This window comes from Rhamphochromis sp. 'chilingali' (genome assembly GCF_963969265.1).
Source record: "Rhamphochromis sp. 'chilingali' genome assembly, chromosome: 19".
NCBI lineage: Eukaryota > Metazoa > Chordata > Actinopteri > Cichliformes > Cichlidae > Rhamphochromis > Rhamphochromis sp. 'chilingali'.
Window position 1 is genome coordinate 30,043,607 of NC_137946.1, and position 20,719 is coordinate 30,064,325.

The 20,719-nt window shown below is 39.9% G+C and overlaps 1 protein-coding gene across 1 annotated transcript; it reads right to left on the minus strand.

Annotated features, from left to right (window-relative positions):
* Positions 1-414: 414 nt before the first annotated feature.
* On the minus strand, positions 415-19,744 carry LOC308386683 (protein sprouty homolog 3). Its single transcript, XM_080866392.1, has 2 exons — positions 18,987-19,744; positions 415-5,539 (listed from the first exon to the last, which is right to left on the minus strand). The coding sequence occupies exon 2, from the start codon at positions 5,452-5,454 to the stop codon at positions 4,558-4,560; it is 897 nt and encodes a 298-aa protein (XP_080722518.1). The 5' UTR covers positions 5,455-5,539; positions 18,987-19,744; the 3' UTR covers positions 415-4,557.
* Positions 19,745-20,719: the final 975 nt, after the last annotated feature.

Sequence of the window (20,719 nt, forward strand, 5' to 3'; positions counted from 1 at the left end):
TGTCACTATACTGAGGTTTTTAAAACGTTTGACTCGTACCCCACCCATAATGCATTGCTTATGCCTCTGTGTGTATCTGTTGTACATACAAAAGACTGCATACTGTAGAGATTATGATTGGATAGTTGTCACTGCAAAGATATTAAAGCTACTCTGAACACAGGTGAAACAGTTAGCTAAAAAACAAGTGCAATATCATCCCGATAGAAAAAACAATCCAGATAGAAATAAATGTTCCCCAAGTCATCTTCACAAGCACCAAAGATCTGACTGAAGTCGCTCAGCCAGGGTTAAAGGAGACAGTGTGCGCATCTGTGTGGAAACCCATCAGAAACTCATGTCCACAGTGATGCAGCTGAATATGAAATGGTTTCCATTTTGAAAGTTTTACACTCACACTATTGTTTTCAGTCAGGATTTTCTGTTGCCTTTGAAGCATTGTTGTTCACAGAGATGCATGCAAGGTAAAATACGCCAGCTATCAATCAAACAAACAGTTCCTTGAAAAGCTCACTTTCATGCCACTGCCAATTTTCAAGCAATTTCTAATATCTTTTCATTAAGAAGCTAAAACTGGCAGTTGCGATGAAATGTTGGGTAACTTTTCAGATTCATTAGCATTAAGGTGGACATGTTAACCCTGGTGATTTGCTTAACGAATATCAAATATGTCGACTGTTGTTTTTCTTGTTTGTTTTTTTTGGATGCCAATACTTTGAACAGTAATAACCATGGAAAAAGGTGGAATATAAAAAAAAAGAATGAGAGAAAAGTTCATATTTAAACTGAGTGTGTCCTCCACAGTTGCCAACCCATCTATCAAAGTGGAACCTGTGACGAGACCAGAAACATTTAGGGCAACATTTGCACTTCCCAATGCATTGGTGAAGGCCCGAAGACATTTAAAGAAGACATGTTACACATTTCTGTTGCATAATCCTTATAGGCCTAAAGCATAGGCTTCAGACTGCTCTAAATATTCACTTCTTTACAGTTTATTTTACTCTTGGCTCTGCATGATGTCAGTATGGTCACCAAAGCCCTACCCTGTTTCTATCCAAGTCTTTTGTTTGTGACGGACAGCCAATCAGAAGAAAGTTGAAGACTTTCAGTTACCACAGCCCAGTGTAAGATAAATAAGGATTAATTTAAACTGATTCATGCAAAGTTGGTATAATCTAAGGAATTAGCATAATAGGTCCCCTTTAAATTTACACCTTTAGTTCCAAGGCACCTTATTAGCAGTAGTTCAGTAGCAAACCCTTGACAAGTCTTCAATTCCCTCCAGTCTAAACTATAAAATGTTGTTAGCACATCTAATGTTAGAAATGGTTACTTGTTCTGTGATAAAGTCATTAACAGCCTTCGGCTGTTTGCAATCCACTGCCTCACTTTCCTTTTATGACAATAATAACAGTTGCTATTTGAAAACATTCACAGATTGCATGAATGATTGTCCCCTAATCCTGATGCATGATTTGGATTGTCTGCTTCAGAAATTTGCAAAAATTCCTCAACCTCCTTTAGAGATTCATCTTTAGAAGCTCTTTCTTTCAGATTTTTTTATTATTATTATTATTGTATAGAACCAATTTGTGCAGCAGTGACTAATGTATGTAACTATAATTGCACTGGTTCTATACATCTATCTGGATTGTTAAATAACCCCTTTGAAATCCAACATACTTTTTAAAAATGCTAATGGGGAGTAATTTTGCATTGCAGTCAGTCGCCCTAAAAGTTCCTGAATGTGGACTCTTAATAGTTCACAATAATGAAATATAGCCATAATATCAATCTCATACAAACAAAATAAAGCAGAATAAAAATAGTTTTACAGTTAACAGCCCATATTTACATATAAAAATATAACAAAGGAACATTTAACATATCAGGTCAATGTGTGTCTGTGCTTAGGTCACTTCCTGACACACACACACACACACACACACACACACACACACACACACACACACACACACACACACACACACACGCCCAAATGCATCCAAACATGAACACACACGCTTAAAAACCTGTACATGCGTACACACACCAGCAAACATACATGCATACTTTGTGTGTGTGTTTTTTTTAACTGATTTTGATCCTCCTCTAAATGTGTTCCATTTATGGTTTGCATCAACACCTGAAGTCCTGAAAAAACTAAAAAAAAACAAACAACCAAAATCCAAAAGTTTAAATCTGCACTGCTTTTGCTGAGTATTCATGGTCTCCAAATGACCTCATGGACCCATCAACATCCTCTGTTACTTTTCCTTCATCGACTCCTGTTCTATTTCCTCTTAGCATCCCTCCTCACCATTCTGTCTGTTTGCCAAACACCACAACTCTACTCATCCTGTCCTCTCTCTTCTCTCCCTCCCACGCTCCATTCTTCTCCAGGCCATTAAGAGCTATCATGAAGCTAATTGCCTGTTTGATGAACTCTCCATGGACCTGGAACTCAAGGCTTTTAGCCGTCTGAGCTTAAGAGGAGAGGCGAATGAGACATTAGGGATATACAATGCAGTATGGGTGTGTAATGTGCCTTGTGTCGGCTCTTTTTGATGGTTAGGTCATTTTTAGTGCTGTTTGGATCAGTTTTAGACCTTTTGCCTTTACCTGTAACTAACCGATATTATTCGAAGTTTTGTCCAGGGAGGCAGGAGCTAATGAAATTTTCAATCCAATTTCAGTAACAGAAAATGAAATTGTGATTGAAGCTCAGGTCCAGCTCTAGGGTATTAAATACTGCTATTTTGTCAAAGCCACTGGTGTCTCATACATACGTAGAATGTTTGCTTTGGTGGTACTCCTGTCGTACATCCTGGCTTCACATGAACGCTGGCCTCAGTACTCCAGGTAAGCCTGTTTTTTCAAGGGGTATTTTCAAACCTAACCACTCCTAACCAGGAAGTGAAAGAACAAAGTGAGTGGAAATTGCACCAATCAAACAAAGAGCAAAGCCCCAGACTGAAGATCAGAACATGCTGTCTCCTGGCTGACACACTCCTGGTTAACAAGCGGCCGTTATTCTCAGCATTGAGTGTGACCTCCAAAGGTGCGTAAAGGCACTGGGCCCAAAGCAACCCTCCTGCATATCTGTGCAACAGCAGCTTCTGGCAAAAGCACAGCATTTGATACCCTAGGATGAGGATTCATTGGTATATCAACCTTTAAGGCCCCGCTAGCACTTTTAACTTTTTACCTTATTAGCTTCCTTGTGTGTCCTTTTCTTCTGCCAAGTAGTCAACAGCTTTTTAGGTTATAGGACGCAATGTCTCCCTATGTTAACCCAAGAATTTGCTTTTAAGTGCTAAAACACTTAATGGATTATATAGACGAATGGTTCATTAAGAATATGGTTTTCAAAACCCTCCAAGCATTTGGATCATCTGGAAGTTCAGAAATGGCATTTGATTTCAGAATGGGTAGAGAACTGATGGGTGGGGTGGGGGGTGTTTATGTGTAGTAGTGGAGTAGAGGATTGTGAAGGAGGTGGGTCAGAGGAGGGAGCGAGGGAGGTTGGCGACAGGCTGGCTTCAGGAGGAAACCCGACCAGACCCTCAGAGCTCCAGCGAAGCAGGACTGCTAAAAATAACACAAGGCAGGCTTCTTCTGCTGATAAAACAACAAACACACAGGCTCATACACAGGTTGTTGCACAGTAGGAGGACACACACAGACGGACACGCACGCACGCTGCCTCACAATAGATGCATCCTCCCTCTGGTTAAATAATCCCCCAATGAGCTCTAGGCTCACAGGGAAAACATTGTCCATCTACCTCACAGTGCTTTTCGTTTACAAATGAGCTTAATAACATTGAAATTCACACCGTTTGTTACAGTGAATGGTCCCTTTTTGGTGTCAAACTGTTGTCACAGGTGTCGTTCATCTCACTTTATATCTTGGTGCTTTGCTGAGTCTCAGTAAGATGTTCACCTCAGTACAACACTGGTTTCCTCGTTCATCTTTAACGTTTAAGTTCTGAATCTCGTTGTAGTTTTAACCTCCATCTCTCACACTTCTTCTGATCAGGTCAGAATCTGTTTGCAAAGTCCATATGCAGGCTTCTTTCCTTTGTGAGCGATTCCTTTGCAAAGAATTAGCACAGAGAGTGGCAAAGGGTTGAGAAGGGAGGAGATTCAATAATAAATAAATACATTTTAACATGCCGAGATTGCACCATAGAAAGCATGTTTTTTTTGTTTTGTTTTGCCTTGTTTTTTGTCTTGGTGTCTTGGTTAAGGTTTAAGGATCGGTCCAGCAAAGCAAAACAGCTTCTTATTCTTCAACATAGGCATTAATTCTCCAACATAAGCAGGCACATTAAAGCTTTGGTCCCTCCTGAGTTGGAGAAATAAAGGTACGTTAGGTGAACAACTTGGTTGTTTGGTTGGTTGGGTGATTGGTTGGCTTGTCATACGTAGGTAGTTGGGTCACAATGGCACTGTCGTCATGATGTCAACCGAGGGACCGTTGATTGGTGACAGCATTGCTTTTGGCCACATCTGAGGGGAAATTCATTTACTTGGCCCTCATTCAAGCCTGTCATAACGGTTTCTCCAGAGCTTTGCTGCGGAGCGAGGGATGGCAAGGATTAGGGTTGGAATTGGAAATCTTGCGGCACACAGTGTTGGTGTTGCTGCACCTGCAGCCGGGCCGCGTAGCCCGGTCGTGGGCACACCGGCACAGAGCAAGGCACAGCCTGGCAGGGGGGTAGCAGCAAAGGCAGGGCAGACATAGCGCCAGCAGTCCCATTGTGCTCCAGCGGGCACAGGCATGGGCTGGAGCACAGGAACATGGCTGGTCAGCACAGTTATCTTCATCATCCTGGGCAGAGCAGTGATAGAATAAACCTTTAACACAGCACAAGCATGTGCCATACTCCACGGCATTCTCAGCAGAACACAGACAGCGTTGTCCACAGGCCCAGCAAGAAGGCAGGCGGCGTGGGGCGCAGCACTCTTGACATTTACAGCGGCCACACCTCTCACAGATGAACTGATGGAGACTGAGTTCAGCCTCATCTTCCGCCAGGCGTTTACCAAAAGAATCAGGCTTCAGGTCCCCTTTAGGCTGTGAATGGACCACCGAACCTAAGCCAGAGTGAGATGGTGTCAAACCTGCCAGTAGCCGCTGGTCTGAGGTGGCACTTGTTCGTGACATAGAAGAGCTTATGGTACTGGAACGGCTCAAATGGGAAAGATGAGTGTGCTGCTGTTGACTTTGGCTGCGGGACATGGCTGAGGGGAAGGAAGGCTGGGGGTGATGGATGTATGCACCGTGAGGGTAACGGTCATCGTGGACCAAAAAGAATCCAGACTGCGTTGCAGGTTCCAGTGCCACGGGCCGCTCCACATAGTCATTGTTAGCCCGAATGGCACGTATCTGGTCAAGCGACAGCACTGAGTCCAGCTCCATCCTGAAGGAATGAGTAGAGTCCATCCTGGTCAGCCTGCTGGATGGCACCAGGGTTGGAAGCCGGGTCTGGGGCAAAGTGCTCCCGGTGCTCAAGGCACATCAGATAAACCTGCAAACACAAAGAAAGGAAGCAATAGTGATTATTGGTTCTAATTTTTCATAAAATTCTGGGTTATAACATCTCTCTCTGAGATACATAAGAACTATTTTTAACTATCAGGAGTGACTTTAGTAAAATGCATCAATAAAAACATGTAATTGGAAATTTTAAGCCACTTCTACACATGGTAGATAAGGCTTTGGTATTGGGTTGGCATTCAACATTCTACATTCAATTTATACCAGGCATATTTTCTGTAATCACAATTATATTAACTAATAAACCTTTCATTTTTGTATATGTCAGATGTTGTTGCTTCATTTTTATGAAGTCAAAGAATGATTTCTTTTGAGTGTATGGTGTATATTTAGTGTTATGTGGAGAAAAATGTTGTGAAAAGCAAACAGTAGCCTGCATGTTGCTCTCCAAAACTTTAAGAAGCATTTGATCAGGGATGGATTTTGGCTGCAAAACCTCCACACAACCATCAACCGTGTCATCATGACCGCTGAGGCGCTCCACTGCTCAAGCTAACACTATTATTAGCCTGCCAGAGCCAAAGAGACACAACCATGAGGTTCACACTGTAATTTAACATCTGTTGAGCACAGCTGCTGATGCCATGGAGGAATCCCACCTGCAGACAGAGGCTGGCAGTGTGGCCAAGCACTTGAGCAACAGAGAAATGGCTTTAAAAATGGTTTAATTGATATATATATATATATATTAATCATTTGTCTCTGATTGGCTCAACTCTGCCAGCTAAAGATTTTAGACTGATTTATTGAGGTACATTTTCACTGAGCAAAATATCTCACCATAAAAATACTTTATTTCAGAAAACCATCTGATAAAAATAAAGTAGGCTACTCTGAGTTTCGGTCTGTGGTTCCAATCAAGCAGCAACCACAGCGAAATGCTGAGGCCAGTGCAGAGATACTTAAAGACATGTATTTCCTTAAAAGCTACCAATATATACCAGTAAGTAGCTTATAAAAATCATCTGCTTTCCTGTAACAGTTTCTTTACAAACTATTTTCAGAGGAAGCACTTTCTAGAAACAAGGTTCTTGTGTATGTAAATTATGTGAGCTATTTGGAGCACCACTAATAAACCTTGTTTATCCTCATGCACATTTTTTTTTTGCATAGGTTCACTCCAGTGGACCGGTTTTACCTCATTTAAACCATCAGCTTTTAGATTTACAGTTATTGCTTCAGTTCATTGAAATTTGTGGGTATTTGTTTATGCGCAGCTCTCATAAGGTCCTGCCACAGGATTTCAGCCAGGCTGAGGTCTGGACCTTGACTGGGATCATAGTCCTTTCTCAAACTTTAGCTGTCAGACAGATGAACTCACATTTGACTCTTGAATAGTATAAAGAGGTGTTCATGATGAACGCAGTGACTCAAAGTGCCCTGGTCCTGTGGCTGCAAAATAAGCCAAATCTTCATCTTTTTATCACAGTGTTTGAAAGTTGCTATGAGGTGTTCAGTGTTTGGTTTTCTCCAAATGTATTTCTTATGGCCAGAGATTTCCACATTGGTCCAGTAAGTCCAAAGAACGTTGTTCTAGACGTTTTGTGGTTTGTTCATTTGTAACTTTAGAGAGAAGAGGCTTTTTTCATGGCAACAGCTTTAAATAAGGCATACAGACTCTTTCTCTAGTTTCACTGTTATGAATTTAACATTTTAAATGCTAACTGAGGCCTGTAGAGCCTGAGATACAACTCGCTGGATTTTAGTACTTTATCAAAGTGTTGGACAATCTGACCTTGGGATAAATTTGATGGGACATACACTCCTGAACGCTTGAAAACAGGAAAATGTCTGAACATCTCCTTTTATAGAGGTACAGTTAATCAAGCCTATTTGAACAGAAGCACCTGGCTGCTAGTTACCCTTTTATTTCCAATGGAAACTGTAAAGCACTGGTAGGCAACTCCAGGCCTCGAGTGCCGGTGTCCTGCAGGTTTTAGATCTCACCCTGGGTCAACACACCTGAGTCAAATGATTAGTTCATTACCAGGCCTCTGGAGAACTTCAAGACATGTTGAGGAGGTAATTTAGCCATTTGAATCAGCTGTGTTGGATCAAGGACACATCTAAAACCTGCAGGACGGAGGCCTTGAGCTCTGGAGTTGCCTATCAGTGCTGTAAAAGGTCTTACAGGACGGGATAGAATTAATTTCACGTGACTGTGTATTGTATTTGTGATAACATAATGCATTTTTTGGGCAGCACGGTGGCACAGTGGTTAGCACTGTTGCCTCACAGCAAGAAGGTCCTGAGTTCAATTCCACCATCAGGCCGGGGTCTTTCTGTGTGGAGTTTGCATGTTCTCCCCGTGTTTGCGTGGGTTCTCTCCGGGTACTCCGGCTTCCTCCCACCGTCCAAAGACATGCAGCTTGTGGGGATAGGTTAATTGGATAATCCAAATTGCCACTAGGTGTGAATGTGCGAGTGAATGTGAATGGTTGTCTGTCCCTGTGTGTTGGCCCTGCGACAGACTGGCGACCTGTCCAGGGTGTACCCCGCCTTTCGCCCTATGACAGCTGGGATAGGCTCCAGCGCCCCCCGCGACCCTGAAAAGGATAAGCGGAAGCGAATGGATGGATAATGCATTTTTTGTTAAGGCTTTCTTCTTTAAAAATTTAGAGTGGCCCTACAACCAGTAGGATGTAAGAGTGGAAGGAACAGATTAGCAACTATCAAGGTAAGAGTAAGGGAGGTGTCTGCCATTAAATAAATCCTTTATGTCCTCTTGAATTAAAGAATAAAAATATGAAATGTGACTGGGTAATCTTTGGAGGGTGTTAATATATCTGGTTATCCTGCCCAAGTAAAGTCTGTATGGGAAACACTGGTATAAAATGACATGCATTGTGTTGCATACGCATTCAAATGCTGAGTAAGCCACTTCTTTAAAAGTTAACGTGCATTTGCTTGGAAGTGCAGTAAATGCATGATTATACTATATTAAATTAAAATGTCTGAATATAGATTAATATGCCACTGATTTGATTTCCTGTTTGAACATCAGAGACAGAACGCTGTTGCTTAATTTAGAGAAAAAATGCTCGGTTCTTTGTGTTTGTTTGTGATAAAGCAAGCAGCCAACATATATATCCACACACACACATACACACACACACAGCTATATCCTCACAGAGAAATGGCAGTCTTGCCAAGTGGCCAACGGGGAGAGATCACTGGCTCACTCCTCACATGGGGCCGGCCCTCTTAGAGAGTAATGAGGCCAAATGGAAATGCGTTTAAAGCAGCTCAGATCATGAGATTAGATAGAGCATGGAGGTAAGAGGAAGCAGAAGCAAATGTGTCTCTTTAGCTCCATCCATATGCATCTAGACTTATTTCAAAAATGTTTCCTCTATTAGTGTCCACTCTTCTGCCAAAGCAAAAGAAACACTGGAGATTCTTTTCTTTGGTTTTTGAAAAAGAAAACAATGCATTACACATTTTCACGAGCCTCAGATGTTGTGTTATTGTGTTATTCTGCTGGATTCTAGCAGGTTAATTATTATTAGCTGATTCTGGAATTGCAGTATTGTCCTGCAGATGTTAGACATGGGTGGTCGGCTGGGATTATACTTGTTGGGAATTGTTCTGCTTTCATACTCAAATGTATTAAAGACACTGAGGCATGGTCATGTCTATGCAGCTCAAAGATGCCCCTAAAATTCTGTCTCCCTGTATTAATGGCATCTTTTCCCCAAAAACTAGTCAATTATCTTTAGAGGACTGCATTATGGATTTGTTTGTTGAGATGAGGAAAGTCTGTTTGATGCATGACTTCACACTTGTTCTGCCAAAAAATAAATAAATAAAAATTAAAAAGTCAGACTTAACTGAATGCCACTCATTGAGACACATATTGCCAGATGAACAGCTGATGGAAATTTATCAAACATATGAAAGCCATAATGGCATAACACAGCACTGGTGTTGCAAATAAGGCAAGATGGGAAAATTCTGGAAGAAAGTAACTGATTGTGGGAAAGTTTATGTATTTTACCACTATTACAGTAAGAGCATTCGTGTCTGCCGCTGTCCAAGTTTCAGCAGATGTGGAAAAAACTTTAATTTATGGTAGATGAAAGTAAAATTATTTTATGAATTAAATATTCTGTGATAATAGGCTACACAACCTTTTGCACTTACTTTAATTGCAGTAGCACGTGATGCTTTCTTTTTAAATAATGGTCCAAAAACCTAAATGATTCAGTCTACTGCCATGCCTCTCTCATAAGCAGTAGACTGCTTGAATCAGACTGCGAAATATCTCATCAGGATCTCTCATTTTAGCCAGAAAAATATGTTAAATAATTGCAAATGTTTTGGGAGTTTTTTTGTACTGTTTTGAGTGCCCAAAAGTTAAATAAAAAGGAGTAAAAAAGAGAAGTGGATACTGAAAAAGGCAGTGCAGACACAGTAATGGAAGAGCAAACAGATGTAGGGATGATAGGATGGTTGAAACCCAAGAATGGCAATCCATCACTGTGAGAGCAGGAGAGGTGATTAGCAAGAATACAAAATACACTTCCTGTCCTCCGTGCCAGGAGACACCTTTGAGCAAACAGCAAACTGTGGCAGCCTGAACTGAATGGTGCCCAACCCTCTGGCTTTTCTATATAGCCCCCCCGCTGTGCCCTGCTTCCAGAAATCCAGCCATAAAGCAGCAGATAAGGAGGGCCAGGTTGTTTGGATGAGGATGCATTTTCAAATTAGTCTGAGGAGAGAGAAGAGGACCTGGTGACTAATCTCATCACAGAGCAGTGGCCGTGGCTCGCTTATACTCTGCTCGCCTATCACACCATCTAATTGTTAAAAAAGAAGAGGCCTGCCAACTATTTCCATGACCTCATATTATTTACTCTTTCTGGTCGTGCCTACTATTGCCCCCCTCTAATATGACATACTTACAGCAAGTAAAATCAGAAGGCTTGAAACTATAGAGTTTGAATGTAGAGTTACTGTAGGACATTTTCAACAAATTCGACAAGCAGTTGAACGACTCACGATTTTCAGAATGGATTTCTTTTCTCTGTTGCATGATATTGTTAGGTTGTAGACAAAGAAACAATTAAAAACAAGAGTTTATTTCAGAACTAAAACTTTGTCCAAAGCTTCTATTTTATGATTAAATTCCACCATAGACTGATATTTATTGCTGCGATGAAGACTGATGGAAATCTTAGTGAAGTAAATAAGCAGCTCTACAGGTAAGCATACACTTTTAATACAATTATTGTTTCTAGGAAGATTAGAGAGGAAAATATTGTCTGTTTTAAAGGCCCTGGTATCATAATCAACACATGGCCTTTATGCATGCAATCAGCCACTCTGATTGGCTGAGCTGAGATTTCCTGTTGTTTTCAGTTGTGATGCTCAAGCTGTGTCCCAGTTCAGGGTCTGCACGCTTGAAGTACGCGCACTACGGTGCGTACTATAAGTACGACAAGTGCGGAAGTGAGAGGCTTGTGAAATGGGACGGTATACGCTTCGTCGCGCTGTTCAGGTTGCCTAGCAACCACGATACTAACCGCGAGACACGTTACATACAGCTTTGTTTGACAGAAATGAAGGAGAAAAATGTTTTGTTGGTCATTCATTTTTGTCATGACATCACTTTGATTAGCTGAGTATCTGAGGCTGAGACCACGGGACTGTAAAACATGATTGTTGGGCTTCATTTCTGTGCTGAACAGTCATTTAAGATTAGTTAGTAAATAACAATTAGTTAATGTTGTTCATGAGACTAAAGTCATCTCACTGTGGTAATGTAAATATAATATGGCCAATATTATAGTATTGTCAGATTATTATCAGATAGATAGATAGATAGATAGATATCACTGACTTTCAGCTTGTTGTGTTTGTTTCACAAATTTGTGTTAACTGCAAGAACCTAAACCCACGGACTTGGAGACAGGGGAACATGGGGGAATGCAAAACACTAATGAATTTTAGAGTTTCAGGACTCTATAGCAGCGCGCTGCATCACACCTTTCATCAAACACTTTGCTATTCTAGTAAATTTAGAATAATTGAAAATTTGGATCACATGCTTTCCTGATATTTCGTGATCCTAAATAAGATGGATGTTCCTGGGTAACTTGATGCACGTTTGTGGCTTATACTGAACTTCCATGGCAAGAAGCACCGTAATTGTTTTATAATCTATCTGGTTCAGAGTAGAACGGGGATTGGGGATTTTTGTGAAAATTGTGCTCGGCAGCATAAGAACAGGATAAGAACAAGTATCATTGTGGACATAGGGACAGAAAAACAATCAACAGGAACAGGAGACGGACAGAGAGGGTTAACAGTATGAATACGCGGTTTGTTTTGGCACGTTTTTGTTTCTTTCCTTTTCTTTTACCATGATGAATTCTCCAAACATTGCATAAGTAACATAAACAATGGATGTCAATGAAGCAAACCAGCCTAAAAGAAAACAGTCATAGGGAGCTGTTGTTTCAAGAGGCCGTCAGCGGTAACCTGAGGATGGACCTCTGTGCTAGGGGAGTATCAGTAATGACTGAGCCTGTGCCCTGGGACACACACACACACACACACACACTCCTCTATCACACATTTCTACAAAAACGCACACCACACACTGATCTACACTGCTGCCCAGTCGTTTCTCATACTGCCATGTTTAAACTTCAGTGCAGTCTATCTGTATCATTGATACACATAAAACAGGAATTCATATTTTTTTCTTTTATTGCCTCATATGTTTTCATGGTTGTGATGTAGGTAATCACACAGGAAGGTTTTTTCATATCTTTAAACCTTCATATACCAGGAAGCAGGAAGTCTGTGTTTTTCTCAGTGCAATTAGACATGAAGCAAAGACTCGCTGCTGCGAGTTACATTATCCAAGCAGCGTTTTATCAACTAAGTCAGAAACACTAAAGTCATCTCTTTTTGTCCAGGTGACAGCCATCCATTAGAGAACAGGACAGTAGACAATGATAACAATACTATAACATAAGCTTATTTGTTTGAAACCTCTAAATATTATCATTAACAGTTGGCATATTGTACTTCTGGCATTGGGTTTAAGAGCTGACCATCACTGTTTGGATGCGGTCTATGCTAAGTGCGCTTCCAGAGTTTTATAAACTCTGAAAAAAAGTGTTTAATGTTGAAAACCCATTTGCCTCATAAAATCAAGAGGAAAAAGAAACTTGTAATTAGTCCTGATTCCTTGTCTGCCCGCTGACTCTCTGACTTCCGCTGAGTCTGGGCTCGACCTGCTGATGGTCGATGGAGTTTAATGGATAAGGCTTTGTTGCATCTCCCCCTAGATGACATCATGGTTTCTGGCTATTTTAGAACTGACTGCAGTGACCCTTTGCCTCGAAATGAGGAGGGGTTGCCCTCTCCTCACGTCTCCTTTCCTTTCTTCTACTTCCTTCTGTCATATCTTCCCCTATCTTCTCTGCTCCTCTCGCTCCCAAATGTCACCTTCACTGCAATCCCTCCACCTTCTCTTTCATCCTCTCACTGCTCTCCTGTCCTTGTTACTCCTTTAACGTTTTGCGAGGTGTTAGAAATTGTCTTTCATGAAAGATGCTATCAAGCGCTGACTGTTGTGGTAAACAATCTGTTAGTTTACATAAATACATTTTGGGAAATTATCCTTTTTTTCAGCAGAGAAGATCAATATTGATTTAATGTTTGTGCCAATATGCCACTGAGCCTGAATATAAGAAGGGAAACCTCCAACTCCAAACAGGGGCATAGCCAGGATTTTAAGCTACATCCACACTGGAAGCAGTTCAGACCAACATGGCAAACAGAGACCATAGAAAGACATACATATAGATATTTGGCAACTTCAGGCAACTATGGGGGAACTACTTGCTGGGGATGTGAAGTGAGCGTGACCCAAGATAAACTTTTCTCAACTTTTGGGCAAGTGACTGAAGCAACTACCAGTGAGTTTAAAGAAAGCCACTGATAGTAGTGTGTGCAGGTAGTAAATACAGTAAAGTGACCAGCAGTCAGGTTCAACGCGATTAACAACTCGTGTGGCCAGAACTTCAGAAGTACAGGGATCAAGAGTCGGCCCCACGTTTCAGAGAGAAATAAAACTACACTTGGTAAAAGTGTTAAAAAAAAAAAATGTGTGTGTGTGTGTATATATATATATATATATGTACTTAAAAAAAACCTTTTGGGAGGCTCAAATCACACATATTGAAATAATGAATTCTGTGCTTAAATCATGAATTGTACAATAAATTATGTATTTGCAAATTCATTTTTTAATTATTTTATTTATTCAAGCATTACTACAGTAATTTATTATTTAATAATAAAATTTTAAATAAAAACACTATTTTTAAATCTATTTTTCAAAATGAATCATTAATCCATCAATAAATACTTCAAATCGAAAATGATTTTACAAAAAAAGAATGAAACTCAATTAAAAAACATTTTTAAATTCCAAATTAAAAAACTAATTTTCAAAATCATTTTTAAAAAACAATTTGAAAAAGAAAAATAATTAAATGGTTTCCAGAATCAAAGATTTATTTCTGACATTTAAAATGGCAATTCCACTCCTCATTTGAAAATCCATTTCCCTTTCCTGTTAGCTCAAGGATTAGCTATTATATTAGCTATTGGATTAACTATTGGATTAGCTATTGTGCAGACAATATGGAGAATTTTAATTACATTTAATGCTTTTTTTTTCTTTTTTTTTTACTTCTACTTCTGTCTTCTTAGAAACAAGAATCACCCACATTATGAGTGTGGACAAGCATTTTGTGTCCCCAACTCACACACCTACACCGTGGAGGTTAGCATATAGGTCTGCACGGTGCCTGTGGGATACCATTGCAGTGCCATGCTTAGACCATTAATCCCATGCTGTCTTTGTTACTTTTCCTACTATTGAGCTGCCTGATTTCCCAGTGTAAAACTTGGAGCTATTTTAACACAAGAAAAATAATCTATAACTACAGAAAACCTTCAATATTGAAATATGATTTGATCTATGAAAAAATAATGATGGACTGTAAAGCTTCTAATTGCCACAGACCTCTCATTTGAATGCACCGATATACTTCTAGGCAAATAAGTTACATATTCATGTACTTTGCTGTTGTATGTAAAGACTTTGGACTCATAATGGAGCACTACAAGACCCAACTGTACTAGATATAGATTTTAATCCATTCTGCTCAAATTCCAGCTGTATGTACATGCGTGTTTGGCCAATCAGGCACTAAGACCCAGGGGCCTTCCTCTTGATGCCCTCCGGGAGCGCAGCAGGATTGAATGACAATAAACTGGATGAGATACCGGATGTGCCGAATCTGACCCCAACGGAAAGACTGAAATAGACACTGCAGACCAGCAAGTCCAGGCAGAGGGGGTGGGACAGGAGGGGAAGCAGCAAAAGAGGAAGGGAAGAGACAGCGCATGAGTAAGGGATGGTGAAATTAGTAATCATAAAAATGAAAGTGGTGGAGATTTGTTTCAGGAGCTGCACATAAGTTACACTTTTTTTCTTTTTCCTGACACATAATTTATGTAAAACTAAGTTATAGACGGCCAATAACATGAACTGTTATCTTGAGAAATCAGTATGTTTTTTTAAAAAGTACCAATGGATGAAATAGTGATCGCTTATAGGCTACTGTTCATATTACGGTACATGGCAGGCTGCCATCTTGATCTGCACCATTAAGTGTACAATTCTGCCCACTATAGATTTAGCTGTAGGCACGAATATGGATCAATGGATGACGTTTGGAGTTGGAACTAAATAGTTCGAGCGTTGCTGATTTGGATTTGAGTTTACTGTCGTGATTTTTAGGTACATTTTAGACGTTATAAAGGCTCTACCACAGTACCCATAAGAGCTTTTCTGGTTCAGACCAGTTAAGTTACTTCCTAATAAGAACTTTACGTTCAATAATGTTATTTTCACGCCTACACCCCTGAAACTGTCTAGAAATAGTCAGCTGGTTAGACAAGATATTAAAGTAGACCAATTATGCTTTTCCTTGTTTTATCTGATAGAAGTTGCATCACAAATGATGGATCCTCAACAAAAACGTAGTCAATATTTCTAATAATGAGGTTAGGATTAAGCCCTGTGAGCCTAAAGGTCAGACTTCACACTGCTCTATATGTTTCTTCAACTTTTCAGTCTTTGTGATGTCAAACAAACTTTCAGCTCCTTTGTACAAAGTCTGAGCGATGTCTGATTTTATGGTGACAATATTAATCTTGACTGTTTGGATGGACTGCTTCTTCTTTGTGCTACACCTTAGTGAGGACAACTTCAATGTCCCGACCTCTAAGTTCACACGTGAAAGTGGCTAGCAGTGGATTTACTAATAGATTGTGTGACTTAGAGGCCCAGAAGGAGAAAAAAAGATTGATTTAAGACTAAACAAGTTAGAAGAAATGTGTGAGAACGAGCAGTACTTCATTAACAGTAACAAAGGGGACGCAGTCTAAACATCATGAAAGTATGATAAGAATGCACATTTCTCACATGTGTTGTCAGCAGAGACAAATGAAACCTTGATACCGACTCGATCAGCATTGTTTTTCTCATCAAATACTTCAGCGTGCAACAAAATTAACCAACTATACTCAAAAAGTATCCCATGCCGGCATGTTCTTCTCAGTCTGACCACCTATTGTCATTTAAAATTGCTCTATGTGGCTTTATTACCACTTTGGCCTTCCGATCAATCTATTGACCTTCAAGGAGAGGTCAAAGGTCAAATGTGACATGATTTTTTTTAAATCTTTATCCTGCACTTTCTATATCTTGGCAATACACACCACACTTGTAAGACCTATAGTTATAAGGATTTTTTTTTTGTTTTTAGTTGTTAAAGTTGACATTGACGACCTTTGTGGATTAAATGGATTGTTAACATGACCCCACTCTACACCTGCATGCACTCACATGCATGCATGCAAACATTACCAAAAACATAGCAACTTAGTGGAGGCAATAAATACCAACCAAGTGGTGACATTTGTGCTGAACGCTTAAAAAGCCCAGCTTGTCTTTGTGATTCGAGTTGCATGCTCTACCAAACTGGTTTAGGGGTATGAGAGAGTATAAAAGTATGCAAGTAGTTTTCCTAATGGAGAAAAACACTTCTTTCACTTTCTGTAAAAGTACCATATTTGAGTGTTTGTATTAATACATTTTTTTATGTATATTTCCTGTACTCCGGTCAGTTTAGTTTTCTTAAATCAGTGGTTTCCAAATTCTAGCTTCTTGTACAAACATCGTTGGTGTTATACAATCTGTGATTTGAAGTTTAAGGACAACTAAAGACTGAATAACATCAACCACATGAGGCCTGAAACACGAACGCGACGGTAAAGATTCACACCTGTTGCTTGTTTCACACTCTCGTAGTACCATAGATTTGAAGCAAATTATCAGCTTTCTCATTTTATTCTGTTATATGTTATATAATATATATTTTGAATATTTTATTTGTTCTTTTATAACAAAAGGGAAAAGTTACGAGATTGTGACTAGTTATCTTAGACGTAGAGCCAAATGTGATGTTTGATTGTTCGGAGTAAGCAAGCGACAACAGTCCAGAGAAGCCAGTGGAAAATTCAGATCACATTAAGCGTTTTATTAGAAAATCCTGAGAATATATTTGTAAAGAGCTTTAATTTAAAAGGAAAATGGACTTCTTTAAGCAAAAGAAGTCCATTTTCCATATTTTTTCAAGCCCTAAAGACTACTGAGATATTACGAGCATATAAGCAACATTATGTATTTCTTTCTGAAGGTAAATAAAAGAAATATACATTTAAAGAGGGAACTAGTGGCATCTTTTTACTGTTATTGTCATAAAAAGTATAAAATTCAAATCTAAACTGTATGACATCACTGGATTGACTATTTGGAGGATTTTGTTTGGGGAAAATAAAACTCCTGTAAATATGTTTGACTTTTCTGATGACTGCCTTACAGTCAGGTGACATCTGATGACCTTATGCACAGTTAGCACAAGTTTGTGTTTGATTTGATTGAATCTTCCCAAAATCTGATAAGTTTGTGGTTCTCTAGTTTATTAGGAAGTGTATTAGCTCCTGTTGCGTTCCATCTCCATCCATCCCATCCCTATCTTCAAACATCTTATCATTCTTTTTTGTCTCGTCATAGTTTTCCTCTACAATCCATCCATCCTTTCATGGTCAGCCCCTCTGCCTAGCATTGCCACTCCTCTAATCCCATTCACTTTCTTTTTCTTTCATGCTATCCCATCGGTCCATCCCATCAGTTTCTCATCCACCCACCCCTCCAGTCCCACCCCAGCGGAGATGGGTATTGACATTCTGCATCCGACCTTGAGGACAATCAATCCCAACCCCACATGTCCCCGTTGCAGTTCCCCGCACACACATACTGGTTAAACGTACCGAGACTGATGTTAACATGCAGAAACAGTTGGCTAATATGATTATAGTACACCATTGCATTTGGTTGTTTGATCGCACCTCCCGGTGATTTAAAAGCGTTTGATTAAAGTCACCAGACCTTGTGCAGTAGTTGTTATTGTTTCAAAACATAAATATAAAAGTCAAAATTGACAACAAAGATTCAGTACGGCTAAATGACTGAATGGAGCCACCTTTTGCTTGTTTTACATGTGTAATATGTATTTATAGAGAGTACAGATTCAAGAGTAAAACCCATCTCTTCCTGACTGTTTCTCCAGCAGCCAAGACAAACACAAGAAAGAGAGGAAGGGACAAGACCCGATCTTTTGGAAAAAAAAATGTTGCAAACATAGTAGGGCAGTGATCAGTGAATTTGACCATTGGTTATCAAGGAGCTGGCTTGCAGTTGATGTTAGGTTCATGTGCACTGAGGCTTTGAAAAGTTCTGATGCCGTTTTACCACGTCAAGAGATGAAATCGACAGGAAATGATGATTTTCAGCTGGATTTACATGAAGATCAGAAGGTTGCCTTGATGTTCTGCAAACTTTTTGGTTTCATTTTGAAAAAGCGAGACTTCATTTTTGGAAAATTTTGATTTTTTTTTTTTTTGGTAGGTGCTACTCAAACTCCCACTGTATTACAATAAACTTATCAGTTAATCATATAAAGAACTTTTGAGTATAGAGATGGTTGAGCTTGAAAATTTGCAACATAGTGAACAGCTTATTTTCATTTAAGCAAGTGAGTCAGAACAGGGTCTTTATTTAGAGAACCCAGAAAAAGAACTTAAATGAATTTAACTAAAATGATGCCCAAGTATGAAGTACAAAAAACCTGCAAAGCTGGAAAAAAACTTAATCCGTAATCACTGATTTCAATAAAAAAGAAATTAATGAAAATATCAATTTCATGCAAATCATTAATAGTCCATCAGCAGATCAGATGGCAACAGGATGAATTTATGCTTACCTCCGATTGGTGCGAGATCCATTCTGCAGCAGTGAGCTGGGGCGTCCTGGTTGTCTGTGTGTATGTATGATTTATAGATGTGTCTATATGTCTGTGAAATTTGAGTTGATGTACTTTTTTATTAGTTTTTTTTAATATTTTAATTAAACTCACTTTATTGTACAGCAGGGAGTTATTTTCTCCTCTCCAGTTAATTTTATAAGATTACTGAACTCCTGCTGTCCTAAGGGTGTGTGCCTGAGGGTGACAAAGAGGCTGGGAGGATGCTCTTCCCCAGCACGACGCGCCCTCCTCCTCCTCCTCTTCCCGGAGCTTTTTCCCAGAGCACCACGATCGTGGTGCTGTCCTCCTGAGGTCACCTCCTCCTCCACCTCCTCAAAAAAGCCCAACCATTCCTTTCACACACACAGCAAAGAAGGGCTCCACTCTCTCTGTCCAAGGCATTCAAGTTACCACTGAGCCTTCTGATGCACAGTCTCAAAAGCAGGCACAGTTTTGGCGCTTGTAAATTTTCTCAGTTTTCACGGACAGAAAATTGTCCTCTGCTGCAGGAGAGAGAAATGGGAATATCTCCACGGAGAGCGGAAGGAGCAAAGTGAAATATCTGCAGCTCAGTTCTTTTGGTTGCAAAAATAAACGGTGATGAGAAAAAAGTCTTAATTGAGAAACTGATCGCAGAACTTTATTTTTTATCTTGTGTTTCTCTTTGTGCTGTAGTTTCCTCTCCACTCTCCAAGAGATGAATGACTGAGAGCTGCATGCACTTTCTCTCACTCCCTCTCTCTCTGTCACACAGATACACAGTCCAGTTACCCCTCCTCCTCCCTTCCTCTCTAACTCCTCCCTCTCCCATCACTGAATTAAATTCAATTCTCTGCTGTCTGAACATGACAGAGCAGAACGCACTGTGTTAACTAATAAACAGGTGCTGATTCTTGATGTTTTTCTCTATCCGATGTAGCCCAAACCAGTTTAATTCAAAGTTTGCTCAGTGTTTCCAATGAGGAGTATAACATGAAGTGAATTTTGTGTAGTGGCTGCTGGGCTTAGTGCCACTTCTGCTTTTCATAATGTGATATAATTTGGCTCCAGATGGTTGGTTGGTTGTTTTGCAAACTACTTGGGTTTTTTTTCTGATTTTAGATCAGTGCAATAGCACGTAAAAGCTGTCGATCTCACTCATGTGTAGACAGCCAACAGTAGGTTAACCAGTCCAGCTAACAAAGCAAGCATATGTCTTCACAAAATGACATTTTCTGTGTGGAGTTTGCATGTTCTCACCATGTGTGCATAGGTTTTCTCCTCCCTCACTCCAAAGACATGCAGTTAGTGAGGTTAGGTTAACTGGTGATTCTAAACTTCCCATAGGCATTAATGTGAGTATGAATGGTTGTCTGTCTCTCTGTGTTAGCCCTGTTACAAACTGGCAACCTGTCCAGGGTGTACCCCGGGTCACCCTGTGGCAACTGAAGTAGGCTCCAACCCTTCTACCTGCAGCTTTAAGCAGAAGAAGATGGATGGGTGAAACAAGAGTGATCTATATATTGTAGGGTAGAAATGCTACAGCATTAGAGTGGTAACCCCAACGATCCAAGAATCCCCTGGTGAGGAAGAACCCTTTTAACAGAACGAGAGACCTCTCGCAGAACATTAATAAGATACCATCTCTTAAGAGATGTATCCATTTGTTCTCAATACAACCATTACTTCCACTGATAACATTGTTGTAACAC